This window comes from Emys orbicularis, chromosome 1 (genome assembly GCF_028017835.1).
Source record: "Emys orbicularis isolate rEmyOrb1 chromosome 1, rEmyOrb1.hap1, whole genome shotgun sequence".
In the NCBI taxonomy this organism is placed as follows: Eukaryota; Metazoa; Chordata; order Testudines; family Emydidae; genus Emys; species Emys orbicularis.
The window spans coordinates 219,473,497-219,495,155 of record NC_088683.1 but is presented as its reverse complement, the minus strand read 5'-3'; the positions used below and the strand labels follow the sequence as shown (position 1 = coordinate 219,495,155).

General features: G+C 41.3%; 1 protein-coding gene across 3 annotated transcripts in view; it reads right to left on the bottom strand.

Annotated features, from left to right (window-relative positions):
* The window catches only part of DMD (dystrophin), a 1,466,768-nt gene that overhangs the window by 241,373 nt on the left and 1,203,736 nt on the right, over positions 1-21,659 (bottom strand). For all 3 annotated transcript variants that reach the window (XM_065405744.1, XM_065405758.1, XM_065405751.1), the window contains one exon: positions 9,892-10,038. In XM_065405744.1, the coding sequence (XP_065261816.1) occupies positions 9,892-10,038 (147 nt within the window). The remainder of the gene's footprint in view (positions 1-9,891; positions 10,039-21,659) is intronic.

Genomic DNA, 21,659 nt, shown 5'->3' with positions numbered 1-21,659 from the left:
TACACTCTGAATGAGACAGAGATCTTGTGGGTAAAATACTATGTAACTAAAGACCATCAGAATGAATATGCACCAATGTGCAGAATTAAGATTGCATAGGCAACCTTAACCTTCTGATATTTCTATACTTTTCAGTGCTTGATTTTATAATATTAACATTATTTTAAAGTAAACTTTTCTTTAATATTTTACACGTGTGTGTGTTTATATATACCCTCAAAGGAGAATGTAAGAAAAGACAAATTACTGTTCTGTATGGTTCTTTATAATAAGTCTTTAAATAGGGCAACATGCCAGCAAAAAAGGAAGTAAATAAGAGTAACAGACTGCTGTAATGAATGTACCTTGTATTGCAAATAATCTCTAAGTACTTATACTTTTGAGAAACCAAAATTCGTCATACAGAGCATATGTCATTAATATGGCTACCCGAAATTAATCTGATCAATATCTTTCTCTACTAGTATGGTCTCCTGATGATAATTACTGTTGCATTATTCTGTACTTCTTTCATTTACTCTCCCAAACATTCCACAAGAACAATGAGGACTTACTCCTGATTTACCCAGGAATCCTTTCAATTTCTGAAATGTAATTCACTGTCTAGTATCAGAGGGGTAGCCGTGTTAGTCTGGATCTGTAAAATAAAACTCTGTTGCTTTTCACTGTCAAGGTAATTTAATCCCACATTCAGATAGTTATGTTTCCCCTTCCCTCTTTGAATTGTTAAAAATTGGCCTTTAGTCAGTGTGTGTACTATACATTGAAAACTACATGGACAAAAAAATGTTCAGGAAAATTGAGTTTCAAGCTAACAGAAATGAATAAGAACAAAAGGGTACATCTAGATCACTATAGAGGCCAAGTCGCATAATCAATTAAATGATTAACAGTCCATTCAAGAGCCATGGAAGTTGTAGTTTTGGCAGAAGTTCCAATTACATAGAATATACAATAGCAGCATCTTTAGTACTGAAACTAAATGGGATATTTAAATTCCAAAGAGGATCAAAATCTCCCTCTGCGGGGAAGGGGAAACTTGCGTTTGCTAAAATAGCGAATAGCCTAGGTTGAAAAGGAGTTGGGTTTTGATGATTCCTTGATTACAATGATCACAGCTGCGCCAGAATTCTGGCCCAAGATAGAAAAGTTACGTCCAATTCTTGGTCATATACAGACAGATTCACAAGCTGAAGGTATTATGAAAAACAAATAATAATAATTTTACTGAAATGATAAACAATCAGAGTAGCAACTCTATGCAAAAAAAAGGAAAGATTCATTTCCTGATGAAAAATAAAAATATCGCCTTCTATATGTAGATGTATGAGATGTAGTCTCCCTCCTATAGGGGAATAAAAATCTACTTTAAGCAATGTTGCATTGCCTCCACCTATCCACTTTTAATAAACTTTCAACACATATGCTGCTTACGTTGAAACATATCTTTTTCAGCAAAGTCATACACACAGATGCGTAAAACAGATGCATTTAATCTCTCTTCATATGGAACCTGTTCCATACCCCTAATCATTTTTGTTGCCCTTTGTATATTTTCCATTTCTAATATATATATTTTTTGAGACGGGGTGACCAGAACTGCACACAATATTCAAGGTGTGGGCTATCATGGATTTACATAGTGGCATTATGATATTTTCTGTCTTATTATCTATCCCTTTCCTAATGATTCCCAACATTTTGTTAGCTTTTTTTATCCCTTTGAAGCAATTTTTTGAGTTTGCATCACAATTTCCAGCATGTTCCTGTTGATATATAGTTGGGCTTATTACAAGTACTTCATTATGATCTTCACACTTAATGAGGGATGGGGAAATAATCTTGATGGAAATCAAAACTAGTTATCAGGATCCTTGTAGTCTGGGTTGTGTTTTCCCTCATGATCCTCAGGTGATACTCTAAAATCTCTCTCTCTTTTTTTTTTTTAACCCAGAGGATTCACTTTTTACCCTGTATCAGACCAAATATCTTTCGAAGCCAAGGAGGGTTGGATAGAGCTTCTTCTAACCATGGACTGGAAGACAGACATGCAAAGCATTTCCTCCCGTAGGGTGCTGAGCATGCTGCCTCTATATTCTAATTGCCCACGTCTGTTGGATGCACACAGAATCTGAATTCTAGAGCTGATTGAGGAATTCATAACAAATAGTTTATTCAAATAATTTAGCCTCTTTCTGCTCAGAGAATGTCTGTAAGCAAATTGCATTTTTTTCACAAGTGTACTCATTATTCAAAAGTATGAAACTAATTATTTGCACATTGTTTTAACACCAGGGATTGATGATGAGAATTCAATACTCTGTGAGAATTCAATATCTGAGCAGTGTTAGTTAGCTCTGATTGATTAAATAACATGGTATAATATTGCAGAGCCAGGATTGGTTGAGCGTGTAAACACTTCCAGTGCTAATACTTGTGCGTGTACATTTGAAATTCAGTTTCCCTAAATATTCATACAAGTGCATTTAAAGCCCACTTTCTGCAAACATTTTTGCCAGTAGTACTCCATTGCACATATGTTGGCAGGAAGCAAATATAAGAGAGGTACAAAATATGGCGGAGGTGAATTAATGAAAAAATTAGTTAAAATTTCTAGAACTCTCCCACACCAGCATCAACTTCCTGGACACCATGATCATCTTCAACAATGGAACCCTACAGGCAACTATATACTAGAAACTCATGGATCACACTTACCTTCATAGATACAGGAACCTACCTCAGACATAATAAGAAATTTGTTATCTACAGGCAGTCATTCAGATACCACAGAATATGCTCCAAGGAGAAAGTTCAGGATACACACCTTAACACACTTAAAACCACCTTCACCAAACAAGGGGCTGGTCTACACTGGGGGGGGGGGGAATCGATCTAAGATACGCAACTTCAGCTACGCTATTCGCGTAGCTGAAGTCGAAGTATCTTAGTTCGACTTACCTGGCCGTCCTCACAGCGACAAGTCGACTGCCACGGCTCCCCCATCGACTCCGCTTACTCCTCCTGCCAAAGTGGAGTATGGGTATCGATTCGCAGATCGATTTATCGCGTCTAGACAAGACGCGATAAATCAATCCCCGATAGATTGATTACTACCCACTGATCCGGCAGGTAGTGTAGACGTGGCCAAGGACACTACACTAGAGAAGTAGATTGCATCAAGAGAACCTGCTTCAATACGGGGGGACCGACTGACTGTATACTCCTAGTTGTCACCTACCACAACTCATAATTATAACCTCTACTTGATGGGGACCACATCCTGAAATAAATCTTTCCTGAGCCCCCTCTTTTGGCCTTCAAACAACCCTCCTCACCAAGTTCATCATAAGAAGCTTCCCACAGACCAGAACCCGCAAACTCAAAGTATCACCAGACTCTGCCATAACAGCAGTTGCAAAACCTGCAGACATATCTCCACTGCTACAATGATTAATACCACTCCCCCAACACAACACAACTTTCAAGATCCATGGGTCCTATACATGCCTAACACAAGACGTGGGGAGCCTCATCCAATGCATCAAATGCCCCACACAACTATGTGGGTGACATGAGGCAATCACTATGCTTTCAAAAGAACTCACAGAAAAATGATAAAAGCCAAAAACACACTATCACTTGTGGATTAAAACTTTTCACAAAGCGATCACTCCATATCTGACCTATCAGTCCATGTCATAATAGGAAATTGGCAGAACATTTTCAAAAGATGAGCCTTGGAGCTTATATTCATGACTCTGCTAGACACCAAAAATTGTGGACACACTGGAGACACTGGTTTTATGTCTCATTACAACAACCTGTAACCCACTAACTCTCCTTTGACCTATGAGTGCAGAGGTGTTAATTGCCCACTTCATTTTGAATGGTATTAAAACTGTGCTTTGATAGCATTTTTCATGCCCTGTGCATTCAGTTTGTGCTGGTATATATGACTACACAAGAAGCAGGACAAGTTTTTGCATGCAAGCTAATAAAATGTACAAAGTAGACTCTACGTAAGATTTTAAATTAAATGAGTACTAGACTATTTGAGATTTTTTCTCCACTCTTATAAAAATCCCTGTGTTAAAGCAGAAAAGTATTATTTCCACTCTCAGTTTATTAAAAATGTCTAGGACTAGATAATCCCAGACCTCCCCCTAAGATCAGCACTCATCATCATTTCATATCTGGTAAGCTTTATGCATCTCACTTATATGTATTAAGGAAGGGATATACAGCTGGTGGGGATATCAGGAAAGCAACTATTCATATAGTACTTTTACATGATGTCTTGTGGGAGATGGGAACTGGTGTTTCAGCAATATTTTACCTGATGGCAAGACAGTGAGAAAAAACAGGGCAATATCAAACTGGGGAGAAAAACAAAGGAAAGAAGAAAGGGGGGCTGGAGAAGAAAAAGAGATAAGGATGAGAAGAAAGAAAAAACAGAAAGGGGAGAAAGAGGAGAAAATGGACAGAGAGGAATATAGACAAAAGAGAAAGAGAGCAACAAAAAGATAAATAGGCACTACTTATTGAAAAATGAGTAAAAAGAAGCCAAAGAGAGAAACAGAAAATAAGAATAGCATAAAAGGAAGAAATATGGAAATAAATAGAATGAAAACATGCATAGGAAAAATAATAAAGGGCAGAGATGGCCAAAGAGGTAGGGAAATACCAAATGACTCTAATGAAAGAGAGAAAACTATGGAAAGAATTAGACGAAACTGGCAATCAGTTGAAAACCAGAAGCTCAAGAAAGGTTAGGAAACTATCCCATTAGTTAGAATGATTGTTGCATTCATTGTTTGAGTTAAATTTTCATGCTGCATTGGCAGAAGTTGCGATTCTTCCAGAACTAGTCTCACCTAATCACAGACTTTACTGGAGGTACTGATCATGGAAATAAAAGTCTAATCCTAACATAGACCAATGTGGGAAATATACTAGAAAGTGCTGTGATGCTGTATGAAAAGGAAGTTAACCATTTATATCATTGTTATATTTATATCATTGTTGCTACCACTGTTGCACAACTGCACTAAATTTGAAATAAAGTGTTATAAAGTTGATATAAAATGTATCATGTAAGATATCAATGGAAAAGTTACAATTTATCAAGTATGATTATCCTGGTTAAAACCATGTATCATCACTGTATCTGAAGTTCTGAATATTAGCGAGGTATTTGTATCTTAAACGTGTTTGTTCTTGGGGTGACACCCACAAAGTCTCGCCAACCCATTGTGAATGAACTATTCAAGCTTGATGGACCATTAAGAAGAATTAACTCTCCAGATAGCTCTTCCTGAGGACACCTCAGACAACAAGGAGCCAATGCAAAACATTTAAGGGCTTGTGATGTGGACATGTGACCTCGGACTCCATCTTTCTCAGTAACTTTTGTGATAGACCCAGGCCAGTTGGGTACAGCAGAATAGCAGAAGGCAGATATACTGGCCACTGGATTAACAGTTTTCTGTTCCCTGACTGACCAGAGCAGGGGCTGCTTCAGGCTAATGAGAACACCTGACTCCAATTAACCTGCAAAGAGTCAGGTGAGGCCATTAAGCTAATGTGACCACCTGACTCTAATTAAGGCCCCACTGATACTATAAAAAGGGCTCACTCCAGTCAGGCAGGGGAGAGCCAGGGAGAGGAAGTGTGGCTGAAGGGCTGCTTAATGAAGACACCCTCAAGTTATTGAGAAGGGAGCCCTAAGGTAAGGGTGAAGAAGGGAGAAGCAGGAGAGCTGTGGGGAAGTGGCCCAGGGAAATGTAGCAACTCTGGCAGTAAAAGGTTGGCTGCCAACAGCTGCTACCATTAGGGTCCCTGGGCCGGAACCTGGAGTAGAGGGCAGGCCCGAGTTTCCCCCAACCCACCACTACAGGAACACCTCCTGGAAGGGGAAGTCAGGTCCCTGTCAGGACAGGAGGCTAAACTGTTCTAAAACAAGTCCCTAGGGACAACAGAGACTGTGGGAGTTCTCTCACCAACCTCCTTGCTGGCCTATGATGAAAAGGCCTCAGTAGACTGTAACCCTGGCCCTAGAGAGAGAAGGGCTACGTGGAGGATCTCAGTGAGCCACTGAGGCTAGCATATACCACCTAGAAGTGCAGGACCCATGGGGGCAAGGTCAGAGCTCTGCTACACTTTCCATACACAGGGGCTATGGGCTTTGTTTGGGACAGTACATTTCCAAGCACATGGCAGAGGATATAAAAAAGACCTGAGAGATCTCCATTTTGCCTCATTCCTGCTCCAATTCTCTGGACTGTGGATTTACAATTAAAAGGAGTATTTGAACAGTGGACTGAGGACCTTTCAATCTTTTGGAAGTTACCAGGGTGACTTTTGCAAACCAGCAGTCTATTCTACCACTGCTACACACCTGATTTAAGGAATTCACAATCATTTGTATGTATATGATCTATTAACCATTTATAACTCTATTTTATACTTTTATTAATATATCTTTAGTTAGTTTACTAAGCATTGGTTGACAGCATGATATTTGGGTAATATCTGAGATACACATTGACCTGGGGGTAAGTTTCTGAACCTTTGGGATTAGTAGAACCTCACATATGGTGAATTGGGTTTTCAGTAACCTATCACTATAGTAGACCTGTTTTTCTGGATGGGAGCCAAGGGGACTGTGTTAGGCTTCTGGTTAACAGGTGTGGTGCTACAGAAGCTCTTTTGCTGCTAGTTTGGTGAATCTAATTACAGAATAAGCCACCAGTTGTGGTGATTGTCTGCTGTGTTTCTTGCAGTCTGCCCTGAGGTGGCATTCTCAGACCATTCCAACAGGCACCCGGTCACAAGTGCCATTCAGGTATGAATACAGTGCAGACAATTACTGATCAATGATACAGGTTGCCTAAATATAAGCAATTTGTTCTCTCTCTCTCCACCCAGCACCCTCTTACTTTAAGCAAAAAGAATATATTATTCAATTATGCCATTTCCCCCCACCCCCAGTCACATCCTGATTCCTTTAAAATGGGTAATCTGCTTAGGTTCTTCCTTCAAGACAGGTTTATAGATAATGTTGCAATGTTTTTACCTCTGTTCTTTAGTTATCAGAATGCCTTCCATGCACCATCATACTTATTCCATAAATATGAACAAAGCATAAAACACGATCTTACTACCACTGATTTATTTGTTTGCTCCAATATCTTGCCCTGACACACTTTGCTACAGATAGATAGAATATATTATATTTATATGAATCTAAGTGGATTAGTTTCCATAAAAATATTCAAGTTTGGATGTTCTTTTCCCTCCCCAACACCATGGCCAATTCTTCTTTTATTTCAAATTCCTATTGCTTGGACAAATCTATTCCTGAAACACATCTCCCTCACCCTATCCACTACAGCCGCTATGTTTAGTAATATTACACTGGAGAATATGGAGAGCACTTTATCCTTGGTTCTGTCTTTTCATTTTATGCTAGTCTGTTTTAATAATGTCTCCTGTGCTCCATAGTCAGGGTCTGGAAGGATGTGGAGCTGTTGCGTTTGGTTTAAGGTCCAATACTACTAACATTTTATCTGAACTAGCATGTTCATTGCTACTCTTGATGCAAGCAAGCTTTTTTCCTCTTAATATTCACATAAGATGCAGCAAATGTAGCTTCGTGATATGTACATCCAACTATTTAGATGTGTTGGAGTTTTCCAAATGAATAATTTTTGCCTGTACACCTACACTATATGGCATTTAATTAGGAAGTGGTTCAGATTGCCCTTAACATGATCAACAAAGCATGTATGAGAGGTTTGGCTAAACCAGGCACCTCCCCAGCTGGACTGGAAACCAGGACTGGCTATCAGGCATACCAAGCATTTACTGTTCTGTGCATAGGCGCCGAGTTTCTAATCTGCTGGGGGGTGCTCCCCTCTGGCTCCGCCCAAGTCCTGCCCCAACTCCACCCCTCTTCCCAGCCCCTGCCCTGCTTCTTCCCTGCCCAGTTCTGCCCCTCCCACAAGCGTGCTGTACCCTCGCTCCTCCCCACTCCCCCCCAGCACCTCCTGATGTCAAGAAGCAGCTGATATGTGACAGGCAGGAGGCACTGATCGGTGGAGCCCGCCAGTGAGCAGGAGGCGCTGGGGGAGAGGGAGGTTCTGGTAGGTGGGCTGCCAGTGGGTGCTCAGCACCCACCATTTTTTCCCCTGTGGGTGCTCCGGTCCCAGAGCACCCACAGAATTGGTGCCTATAGTTGTATGATGAAGAAAATCCTCAGGCCAGTCTCGGAGGGAGATTGGCTAGTGGAAGGGCTCATAGGATCATTAGGAATGGAGCCTGCTGCTAAGAATGAGCCAGAAAGAGAAGCATATGGGAAGATAGAGGGCTTGCAGGAGCAGTTGGCAAAGAGCAAGGGACGAATTCTTGGAGAAGGAAAAGCTGAAGAGACCTATATCTGGGATCTCTTGTGGGGCATAAATGTGCCTCTTGTCAGGCACCCTGCTTGAATAGTATGATGACACAGGTGCACTGACATGCTGGCTAGAGGAAATAGTGTTTGCACGAACAGCACAGAAGACATACAGAGGCATGTGCGGTCATGTGCCCCCCTCCCAATTTGCTGCTTGGCTTGTACTGAGCATGCTCAAGAACACTGCTGAAGCCGTCTGGTCTCACTCTGCCCTCCCACCCCCCACGCTATAGGCAGGCACTGGTCATCTCTGATCATGTGCATGAAAAGAGGGAAGGGGGTTTATTCTTATCCATGAAAATCTGAAGTCTTATGACAAGCATCAGCACTTTACATTATTCAATCCAATTCCAGGCTTATCCTGCACTTCCTACCTACTTACATATTTTTAACATGTCCCTGTTAAAGTCAACACACTGACTACTGTTTCTCACAGATTTTGGAATGGAACACATTGCAATAAATCTGTGCATGCACACATACACGTCTCCCGTTAATCCAAATTGGGGGTCACTTGCATAAAGTAAAAGAAAAGCTGTAATATATGCATATTAGATGGCTTTGCTGGAAAATAATGAAGAATAAGTAAACTTAAGTGGATGTACATCTCTGTAAAATCTGTTCTATAATCTTTTCAATTTTTGTTTTCATTTAAATTTGATATTCATTCTGATGTGATAAAATATTTTAATACTTTTTCAGCTTTAAAAGCAAACTCATAAAATCCACTTTTTTGATTACTTTAATAGGATTACTGAATTCTGCCAATGACTAATGAATCTAATGCTTTGTAATTTTAGACTTGATTCCACAGGTGTGATTTTAATGGGTGTACTGCACAGGATCACTAAGCTGCTTGTACAGGGAAGTATTTAAAATGAATGTCCTTGGAAGTAATTGAAACAGAAAAGAGAACACACTGGAGTTGTGAAAATAAACTCTCTAAAGTCAATCTTCCATATGCCATACAAAAGAGCTGTAAAGATTGGATATGCCTAACCCACAATAAATTGTCCTATGAAATACATGGTAGTGTAAATTGCAACAAATGCACATCTTTTGGTGTTTATAATTGTTTTACGGTGATGAAATTAAAAAAAAAAAAATTCTGTTTCTGAAGAGAGAATTTTAAGCAACCGGCTAGAAGCATACTCTTAATTACACACGGGCTACATGCTAATTATCTACAATTAATAGGGTTAGCTCAATTTATCATGTTCTTGAGAGTGAGATTTGGGTGGTCAGAAATATATGAGGAAAACCATTTACAATATCCGCTTTTCTTTTCTTTCTTTTTAAAAAAAAATAGGTATGCACACTGTAATTTGCATAGCAACAATTTTCTCTATCACTCAATATATTTTCCACTGGGACAAAACAAGAAAAAACATGTCCACGTAAATGCAGAGCTTCAAAAATGATTAAGACAATATTACCTGTAGAAGCTTCCACCTTGTGTTCAGGTCTTCCAGGCAGTTGAGATTATATGGAGAAAGCTGTATATCAGAGGAGGTGAACTGGTGAGCAAGGTCATTGACATGATTCACATTTTCTTTAATGGGTGCAATTTCTGCTCGGTAAACCTGTGTGAATGAAACATAAACAGTATATTTATATAAACAATAATCTCCAAAGTTATGGTCTCCACTATTTGATAATTGACCATGAGGGAGATTCTGGCAATTTTTTAAAACTGAAAAATGTAGATTCAGGTCACCAGAAAACATTTTGAAAGTTTGTGTTGAATTCCACTGAATTGTTTCAGACTGAGAAAAACAAACAGACAAAAAACCTTCAACTAAATGTTTAGTTTTGATTTTTTTAAATGAAATGTTTTGATCTTTTTTTATTTGAAATTACTTTGTTTTGAATTTTACCTCCGTTGTGTTTTTTAAAAGATGTAAAACTCTTTAAAATGAAACTGTTTCACTCAACTCCAAACTACTATCTGTTTTTTCCCCTTAACACATTTTGGTTTAGCCAGAGAACTGAAAAATCAGTAATTCACACAGCTCTAGTTCTGAGCCCCAAACGGAAAGGAAGGAACATATTGATCATGAATATCTACATTCTTTTTATATAGCATGGCCTTTATTGTGCCTTCCAGGCACAACTTGCATTTGAGTAGTTGCGTGTTCAGTAGGATCATCAAGGAAAATTTTGGCCAACTCAGCCAGATTTTCTCGTAGGGCTCCCAAGGGAGCATTCACTTTAGTAGCTGTTTCCTGACCCTTTAAATATGTGTAATATTTGTCCCCTATTGTGCTGGGTCAGTATGTTTCAGCCTTAGACCTCTGGAGGTGATAGTGCTGCTGGTGATACCAAGACGGAGCAACCAGGGCCGGCTCTAACTTTTTTGCCGCCCCAGGCAAAAAAGAAGAGCGCCGCCCTGCCGTAACACCCCCCCCCCCCGAGCGCCGCGCCGGGCCGCCCAAACCCCCGCCCCCCCCCCCCGAGCGCCGGGCCGGGCCAGGCCGCCCAACCCCCCAGAGCACCACGCCGGGCCGCCCAACCCCCCGGAGCGCCGCGCTGGGCCGCCCAACCCCCCCACCCCCAAGCGCCAGGCCGGGCCGCCCAAACCCCCGCCCCCCCCCCAAGCGCCGGGCCGGGCCAGGCCGCCCAAACCCCCGGAGCGCCACGCCGGGCCGCCCAAACCCCCAGAGTGCCAGGCTGGGCCGCCCAACCCCCCCCCCCCCCCGCAGCACCGCGCTGCCCGGCCGAAACACCAAAAAAAACCCCTCAAGCGCTGCCCTGCCAAACAAAAAACACTGCGGGCACCCCCGCCACCCCAACATTGGCCGCCCCTTCTAAGGTGCCGCCCCAAGTGCTTGGTCGGCTAGTGCCTGGAGCCAGCCCTGGGAGCAACTAGACACATAGGGGGGAAATCCTGTCCACACTGAAGTCAATGGCAAAAATCCCACTGACTTCAACAGAGCCATGATTTCATCCAATGTGCCTGGAGCATGTATATGAATGGAAGGGGATTAGAAGAAGGGGCTTCCTCCTCTTCCACGTGGATGCAGGGCCAGCCACAATGTGGCCCTTAATATTTTGTAGTGAATTTTAAATTTCTTTTTAAAAAAATAATCCTTACATCACCTGAAAGAACTGTGCATAACAATTTTATTATTTTAATAATTTCATTAAATGCTTTAAAAAGTCATCTATATCAGTGGTTCTCAAAACTGGTCTGCTGCTTGTTCAGGGAAAGCCCCTGGCGGGCTGGGCCGGTTTGTTTACCTGCCGTGTCTGCAGGTTCGGCCGATCACGGCTCCCACTGGCTGCGGTTCACCGCTCCAGGCCAATAGGAGCTGCGGGAAGCAGCGTGGGATGTGATGGCCACCCTTCCTGCAGCCCCCATTGGCCTGGAGCGGTGAACTGCCATCAGTGGGAGCCGCGTTCGACCGAACCTGCGGACGCGGCAGGTAAACAAACTGGCTCGGCCCGCCAGGGGCTTTCCCTGAACAAGCGGCGGACCGGCTTTGAGAACCGCTGATCTATATCGCTGCAAAACAAAGAAACCCAAAACCTTCCAACTGACTTTATTTAAAACCAGGCAATAACAATTTGAGGAAGCTCCTACAATGAATCTCAATACATTCTCAAAGTGCTGCCACCTTGACCTCACATACAAAACATCATGACAATCTGTTGAGGAGAGGTGTTTCTGTGCAGATCTTTGAGCTGTTAGTGTTTCATATCTCTATTTAATAATGAGACATTTAGGGAACTTTAACATGATACTCTGTATCAAAATGTACCAATGAGTCACTTCTAAGGGACAAATTCTGTCATTTTCAGGTGCACTTTGGGTAATGTGATGTCTGTGCACAAGGACAGGATAATGTCCTTGGAATATTAGCCTTGCCTTCTGTCTCTGAGTATGTGCATTTTGCTATATAAGCCATAAGCCATACAGTAGAACCTCAGAGTTACGAACTCCTCCGGAATGGAGGTTGTTCGTAACTCTGAAATGTTCATAACTCTGAACACAATGTAATTGTTGTTCTATCAAAAGTTTATAACTGAACATTGACTTCAGACAGCTTTGAAACTTTACTATGTAGAAGAAAAATGCTGCTTTTAACCATCTTAATTTAAATAAAACAAGCACAGAAAAAATTTCCTTACCTTGTCAAATCTTTTTTTAAACTTTCCCTTTATTTTTTAGTAGTTTTCATTTAACACACTACTGTACTATATTTGCCTTTTTTTTTTTTTTTGGTCTCTGCTGCTGCCTGATTGCGTACTTCAAGTTTCAAATGAGGTGTGTGGTTGACTGGTCAGTTGATAACTCTGGAGTTTGTAACTCTGAGATTTTACTGTATATGATCTATAACTTATTTTGGACAATTAAACTATTGAAATGACCTCCTAGAAATTTCTTTACCAGAATTAGCTGTGAACATTATTCCATGAATAACCAATATCTGACAAACTTGAGAGTGCTTGCAGCTTAACATTACTCAGACTTTCTCAGACACTTGAACGGTTAAATGCCACTAACTGAAAATAGGGCATAGATCAGTGGGTCTCAAACTTTTTTTACTGGTGACCCCTTTCACATTGCAAGCCTCTGAGTGCGACCCCCCCTAATAAATTAAACACCCTTTTAAATATTATAAATGCTGGAGGCAAGCGGGATTTGGCGTGGAGGTTGACAGCTCGCGACCTCCCATGTAATGACCTTGCGACCCACTGAGGGGTCCCAACCCCCAGTTTGAGAACCCCTAGCATATATCTCCTAAATATTGTCCATGACTCTCAATCAAAAGCTAGATTCTGACTCAATTAATTATAATACCTCACAACATGAGTAGACTCAATGACTTCAATAGGATTCATATGCTTATGAGTTAGCAGGACTGCATTTAACAGAAAAATTTAAGTGGTTAGGTATTGCCTCTCTCCCTCCCCCAAGCATACAGTGGAATGTTCTTTAATGGCCCACTGAAACAAACATGAAAAACATACTGATTTCAAACAATGTTTATTCTGAAAGGCAAGCAGGGAGACTGATTTAAGTGCCCTGAAAGCAAAATTCACAAGTTAAATTAGACACAAGGAATGTTATTCACCTCACCCTTTCACAAGTTGAGTTCACTGGAGTTACTCCTGATTTATATTATTGTTAGTTGAGAGAATCTGGCTTATCGTGTGGAGATGAGGGCAGAATTTGGCACTTGCAGTCAGATCTTGCAAAGGCTTCCATATGTACTTAAATTAAGCATGTGAGGAAAAAAATGAGGCCAGTAAGGCTTTAAGTAAAATACAGGCATATGTCTTTGCAGGATTAGGGTCTTAGTGAATATAGATATGCAGAGTGAATATTGGCATACATATTATTTCATGTGCAGTAAATTATATATAACTATCTTGCCTGTTTCATTTAATTACTGATAAAAATAGTCCACATAATATTTTATATGTGAATTAGTCTTTAAATAAATGCCCCGTCCAAAAAATAAATTCAGTGCTAGCAACTTGATATCTTGAGAAATATCAATTGAGTATGTGGAGGGGAGGGAAAAAAAAGTTTGATAAAAAATAAAAACATTCAGTTTCAAGCATCCCTGGGGGAATATTACAATAAACTATGGAAATCAGAGGAAAAAAATCTCTGAAAAATACTTTTAGGATATCCTTTCAAAACTTCAAGGTTCAAGACAATATACTGTGAGCTAATGTCATGCTATGTTCATGCACTCAGGAAGATGATTTATTTGCTTTATATGTAGTAATATTCCTACATCAAAACAGCTACAGATTTCATTTTCTACTTTTATTTGCAGAATTGAAATGTTTTTTCATTGTTCACTGGACTGAACTTTTAACTCTCCCCCCCCCCCCTCCATTTCACTACTCTACAAATAAAATTCAGGCCAATTCATTGACCAAACAGAAAAGAGAAATAGGGTGAATGGAAGTATGGGCACATAATTCAAATAAGCACTTCTATTTCCATTTTGTTAATACTGATTTAATACACAACTTGGAAAAAAGAAGATTCTATTCTCCTGCCAACATGTTCCAGACATCCCTTGGCAAGTGACTAAAAGTCATCGTTTGAAAACTAGCGATAGTATAAGCCATTTTATTGTTAAATCCTTGTAGCTATATTTGGGCCTCCCAAATTACACTGCTTATAGTGAAAAATTCCACCTTTTATCCAAACCTCTGGTCAGCCAGCTTAATTGTGTCTCCTATTCCATTCAGTTATATGGAGTTCTAATGTTGGTTACTGGGAATAAGTTACAAACTTCAGTTAGGACAGGAAAATAGAACTGACCATTTTAATTGTTCCGGACTGAATTAAATGGGCAATCTAGATTATCGACTCTCAATTTGTAACCTTTATTCTTTTTTGTTCAAACTCTGAGGCGAACTCAGCTCTTACCACATCCATTGTAGCCAATTCAGCATCTCTCAGGACTGAAAACATACCTAACCAATCTAACATCATAAAAAAGTCCAATAATCATTTTAATGGATGTCCTATGTATGTAGAAATGTATATTGACAAAGCATATGAGAATTCTCATAGGTAACCTTTTTGCAAAAAGCAAGACTTAGTAAATTAAGTCTAATTTACTTAATAAATAAGTAGATAATAGTCCACAAAGTTTGCACACGTACAAACTAAGGACAAACCTTTGAACTCTGTAGTCTTTGTAATCTTTTTTCCAGTTAATCTTATGTATATGTTCATGCAGCATTAAAAAAATATTAATCATCAGCACCCTAAACATCAGCACCCTAAATTGCCTTTAGATTATTGGGGCATAAGGACTTGATCCTGCACCATTGAAGACAATGGGATTTTTGCCATTATATTTAATGGAAGAAGGATCAGACCTTAACTGAAGACAGTAGTTCAGGCAAACCACTTAAGCATATTCTTAGCTTTAACCATGTGCTTAAATCCCAGCTTGACTGGAGAAAGTGTTTCAGTGCTTTGCTGACCTGGGGCATAACTGAATAAGTTCAGATATTTAGATACTGGTCTTTATTTCTATATGTGCAAAATTGCACTTGTAATTATTTGCCTCTAAAATTGGCTCAGAAATATTGGGCGCAATGGAAAGTGAAATAGATGGTCACATTGGGTTTTTCTAGATTAAGAAGAGGCTGAGGAAATGTTGTGATTAGCTAGTATGTGTTATTGACCTCTTATTCTTATCTAGACAAACCAGCTGATAAGATGAAATAAGTGTAAGAAGGGTTTTTTTCTGCATGTTGAAAGGGCTGAAGTGTGGATGTGTAGCAGGAAAAGCAACCAAGGCACAAGAAGGATGTAGAATGGCCTAAGATAAGGCATATCTACACCCTTCCTCCTTGCACACAATTTATTTTATAGTTCACCCTTCTAACAGTTGCTTTTCCTACTACAACCACATTCTTCTGCATGTGAATTACACTGATTTATGCTTACTTATGCTGATTTTCCAATATGTCTCTCTGAGTTCAATTATTAACGTTGTATTTTTATTAAAATTTCTATTAACTTGATACACACACAGCAACTTAAAACAAAAACCAAAAAAAAAAATCTTATTCAATGCTCTATTGATATATAATTAATCCAAATCATTTTACAAATAAAAAACCAAGAGAGAAAAAGAAAAAAAGTTTGTCCACATTAAGATCTGAACTCCATAGGACATTGTATTATTTTAAAAGTTAGCTATTTAAAAGACCAAGTTAAGCAAGATACATTATTAGTGATAACTTGTCTACTTCTCCTAGAGTACATAAACCCACAACTATGGGCTTGACTATGCTACAGACTCTACAGACTGAAGCTGTGACATTGTAGCACCATAGTGTAGACACTTTCTATATTGAAAGGAGGATTTATTTTTTGCCTCTGTAGTTAATCCACTCCATCGAGAAGCAGAAGCTAAGTCGATGTAAGAATTCTTCCACTGACCCAATGGTGTCTATGCTGGGACATAGATCAGCGTAAGTACATCTCTGAGGGGTAGCTAGGTTAACCTAAATTTTAAGCATAGACCAGATCTGAGATGTTTTAGCTGTGGAATGAGAGGAAGTTAGCTCTAATTCTGCTTTGTTTAAAAGAATTATTTTAATGATTAGTCTTTTTTGTATTGGAACTACTTATATAACTATCACATTTACATCTAGAGGCTGATGAACACATCCTCTCTCCAAATTTGGTTTCCTTTACTTATAAAATGTTTATAATCAACTACAACATACTTCAAAGAGAAGCCCAATAAAGAATTAACTTGACATAGACTTAACGGACCTTCAGCTTGGAAGCCTCAGTATGATGGAAGTTGATATAATTGAGATTGCACTTTGAATTATCAGTTCCCTTCAGTTTTCTCATGCCTTCATATTTCTTTCATTTACTATTTCCCCCTTTAATGAAAAAAAGGCAGTGTACATATTTTTACAGAAGAAAGATTTAAAGAATTGTAACAAGTTCCTTGTTCAAAAACAAAACAAAACACCAAACTAAGGGCCCTCTGACATACATATACACATACTGAGCAGTATTATACTACACAAATAGTCCCAATGAAACTACTCAAGATGTAAATTACTCCTCAATGTGAGCAAGTTATTTTCACTATGAATGGAGAGCTGGCTGTATTTTAAAGAAGCCTTATTGAGGGTGCCCGAACAAACCATCCCAATGTGCAGAAAACAGCAAATATGGCAGGCAACCAGAGAAATCTTCTATGAGCTTAAACAAAAAAAGGAAGCTTACAAGAAGTGGAAACTTGGACAGATGACTAGAGAGAAGTATAAAAATATTGCTTGAGTATGCCAGGGTGTAATCAGGAAGACCAAAGCACAATTGGAGTTGCAGCTAGCAAGGGATGTGAAGGGTAACAAGAACAGTTTCTACAGGTATGTTAGCAACAAGAAGGTGGTCAGGGAAAGTGTGGGACCCTTACTGAATGGAGGAGGCAACCGAGTGACAGATGATGTGGAAAAAGCTGAAGTACTCAATGCTTTTTTTGCCTCAGTCTTCACAGACAAGGTCAGCTCCCAGACTGCTGAACTGGGCAGCACAGTATGGGGAGGAGATGAGCAGCCTTCAGTGCTGAAAACAGATTAAGGACTATTTAGAAAAGCTGGACATGCATAATAAGTCCATGGGGCCGAATGCAAAGCATCCCAGGTTCTGAGGGAGTTGGCTGATGTGATGGCCGAATCATAGAATATCAGAGTTGGAAGGGACCTCAGGAGGTCATCTAGTCCAACCCCCTGCTCAAAGCAGGACCAATCCCCAACTAAATAATCCCAGCCAGGGCTTTGTCAAGCCTGACCTTAAAAACCTTTAAGGAAGGAGATTCCACCACCTCCCTAGGTAACCCATTCCAGTCCTTCACCACCCTCCTAGTGAAAAAGTTTTTCCTAATAGCCAACCTAAACCTCCCCCACTGCAACATGAGACTATTACTCCTTGTTCTATCATCTGCTACCACTGAGAACAGTCTAGATCCATCGTCTTTGGAACCCCCTTTCAGGTAGTTGAAAGCAGCTATCAAATCCCCTCTCATTCTTCTCTTCTGCAGACTAAACAATCCCAGTTCCCTCAACCTCTCCTCATAAGTCATGTGCTCCAGCCCCCTAATCATTTTTGTTGACCTCCGCTGGACTCTTTCCAATTTTTCCACATCCTTCTTGTAGTGTGGGACTCAAAACTGGACACAGTACTCCAGATGAGGCCTCACCAATGTTGAATAGAGGGGAATGATCATGTCCCTCCATCTGCTGGCAATGCCCCTACTTATACAGCCCAAAATGCCGTTGGCCTTCTTGGCAACAAGAGCACACTGTCAACTCATATCCAACTTCTCGTCCACTATAACCCCAAGGTCCTTTTTTGCAGAACTGCTGCCTAGCCATTCGGTCTCTAGTCTGTAGCAGTGCATGGGATTCTTCCGTCCTAAGTGCAGGACTCTGCACTTGTCCTTGTTGAACCGCATCAGATTTCTTTTAGCCCAATCCTCTAATTTGTCTAGGTCCCTCTGTATCCTATCCCTACCCTCAAGCGTATCTACCACTCCTCCCAGTTTAGTGTCATATGCAAACTTGCTGAGGGTGCAGTCAGTGCCATCCTCCAGATCAATAATGAAGATATTGAACAAAACCAGCCCCAGGACCGACCCTTGGGGCACTCCGTTTGATATGGCTGCCAACTAGACGTGGAGCCATTGATCACTACCCGTTGAGCCTGACAATCTAGCCAGCTTTCTATCCACCTTGTAGTCCATTCATCCAGTCCATACTTCTTTAACATACCGGCAAGAATACTGTAGGAGACTGTATCAAAAGCTTTGCTAAAGTCAAGGAAGTCCTGGTTATTCTCCCAGGGGATCCTGCCCATCAATTCCCGGAGGGAGTCAAAGTCTGCTTTTCTGAAGTCCAGGGTCCATATTCTGCTGCTCTCCTTTTTTCCTTGTGTCAGGATCCTGAACTCAACCATCTCATGATCACTGCCTTCCAGATTCCCATCCACTTTTGCTTCCCCTACTAATTCTTCCCTGTTTGTGAGTAGCAGGTCAAGAAGAGCTCTGCCCCTAGTTGGTTCCTCCAGCACTTGCACCAGGAAATTGTCCCCTACACTTTCCAAAAACTTCCTGGATTGTCTGTGCACCACTGTATTGCTCTCCCAGCAGATATCAGGGTGATTCAAGTCTCCCATGAGAACCAGGGCCTGTGATCTAGTAACTTCTGTTAGTTGCCAGAAGAAAGCCTTGTCCACCTCATCCCCCTGGTCTGGTGGTCTATAGCAGACTCCCACCACGACATCACCCTTGTTCCTCACACTTCTAAACTTAATCCAGAGACTCTTAGATTTTTCTGCAGTTTTATACTGGTGCTCTGAGCAGTCATACTGCTCTCTTACATACAATGCAACTCCCCCACCTTTTCTGCCCTGCATGTCCTTCCTGAACAGTTTATATCCATCCATGACAGTACTCCAGTCATGTGAGTTATCCCACCAAGTCTCTGTTATTCCAATTACATCATAATTCCTTGACTGTGCCAGGACTTCCAGTTCTCCCTGCTTGTTTCCCAGGCTTCTTGCATTTGTGTATAGGTACTTAAGATAACTCGCTGATCATCCTGCTTTCTCAGTATGAGGCAGGAGTCCTCCCCTCTTGTGCTCTCCTGCTTGTGCTTCCTCCCAGTATCCCACTTACCTCAGGGCTTTGGTCTCCTTCCCCTGGTGAACCTAGTTTAAAGCTCTCCTCACTAGGTTAGCCAGCCTGCTTGTGAAGATGCTCTTCCATCTCTTCGTTAGGTGGAGCCCGTCTCTACCTAGCACTCCTCCTTCTTGGAACACCATCCCAGGGTCAAAGAATCCAAAGCCTTCTCTCTGACACCATCTGCGTAGCCATTCGTTGACTTCCACGATTTGATGGTCTCTACCCGGGCCTTTTCCTTCCACAGAGTCATTGGCCATTATCTTTTAAAACTTGTGGTGATCCGGGGAGGTCTTGGATGATTGGAAAAAGGCAAATATAGTGCCCATCTTTAAAAAAGGGAAGAAGGAGAATCCGGAAGACTACAGACCAGTCAACCTCACCTCAGTACTTGGAAAGTTATGGAGCAGGTCCTCAAGGAATCCATTTTGAAGCCCTTGGAGAAGAGGAAGGTGATCAGGAACAGTCAACATGGATTCACCAAGGGCAAGTCATGCCTGATCAACCTGATTACCTTCTATGATGAGATAACTGACTCTGTGGATATGGGAAAAGCAGTGGATGTGTTATTCCTTGACTTTAGCAAAGCTTTTGATACGGTCTCCCACAGTATTCTTGCCAGCCAGTTAAAGAAGTATGGATTGGATGAATGGACTATAAGGTGGATAGAAAGCTGGCAAGATCATCGGGCTCAACGGGTAGTGATCAACGGCTTAATGTCTAGTTGGCAGCCGGTATCAAGTGGAGTGCCCCAGGGGTCGGTCCTGGGGCCGGTTTTGTTCAAAATCTTCATTAATTATCTGGACGATGAGATGGATTGCACCCTCAGCATGTTCGCGGATGACACTAAGCTGGGGGGAAGAGGTAGATATGCTGGAGGGTAGGGATAAGGTCCAGAGTGACCTAGACAAATTAGAGGATCGGGCCAAAGGAAATCTGATGAGGTTCAACAAGGACAAGTGCAGAGTCCTGCACTTAGAACGGAAGAATCCAATGCACTGCTATAGGCTGGGTACCGACTGGCTAAGTGGCAGTGCTGCAGAAAGGGACCTGGAGATTACAGTGGGCGAGAAGCTGGATACAAGTAAACAGTGTGCTCTTGTTGGCAAGAAGGCTAACAGCATATTGGGCTGCATTAGTAGGAGCATTGCCAGCAGATTGAGGGAAGTGATTATTCCCCTCTATTCAGCACTGGTGAGGCCACATCTGGAGTATTGCATCCAGTTTTGGCCCCTCACTACAGAAAAGATGTGGACACATTGGAGAGAGTCCAGTGGAGGGCAATGAAAATGATTGGGGGGCTGGGGCATATGACTTAAATTAAATTAATGGAGATATCCCATCTCCTTGAATTGGAAGGGACCTTGAAAAGTCATCGAGTCCAGCCCCCTGCCTTCACTAGCAGGACCAAGTACTAATTTTGCCCCAGATCCCTAAGTGGCCCCCTCAAGGATTGACTTATGAGGAGAGGCTAAGTGAACTGGGCTTATTTAGTCTGCAGAAGAGAAGAGTGAGGTGGGATTTGATAGCAGCCTTTTGGCTTCAACTACCTGAAGGGGGGTTCCAAAGAGGATGGAGCTTGGCTGTTCTCAGTGGTGGCAGATGACAGAACAAGGAGCAGTGGTCTCAAGTTGCAGTGTGGGAGGTCTAGGTTGGATATTAGGAAAAACTATTTCACTAGGAGGATTGTGAAGCACTGGAATGGGTTACCTAGGGAGGTGGTGGAATCTCTTCCAACCCTAATCTTCTATGATTCTTCTATGATAATGGCCTTATGCAACTACAATTTGAACTATATCTGATGCTCCAGACTATAGATTTGGAAAAGTGGATTTTAAGTGATCTGTACAGTTCTGTTTTGAAAACTCCTTGAGAAGTCAGCAAGCATGTCTGAACGGGGGGGGGGGGGGGGGGAGTGAGGTGGGTCTCAGAGCGTGGGCTCCAACCAGAGCCCAAATCTCTACACTGCAATTTTTAGCACTGCAGCTTGAGCTCCCAGGAACCCGAGTCAGCTG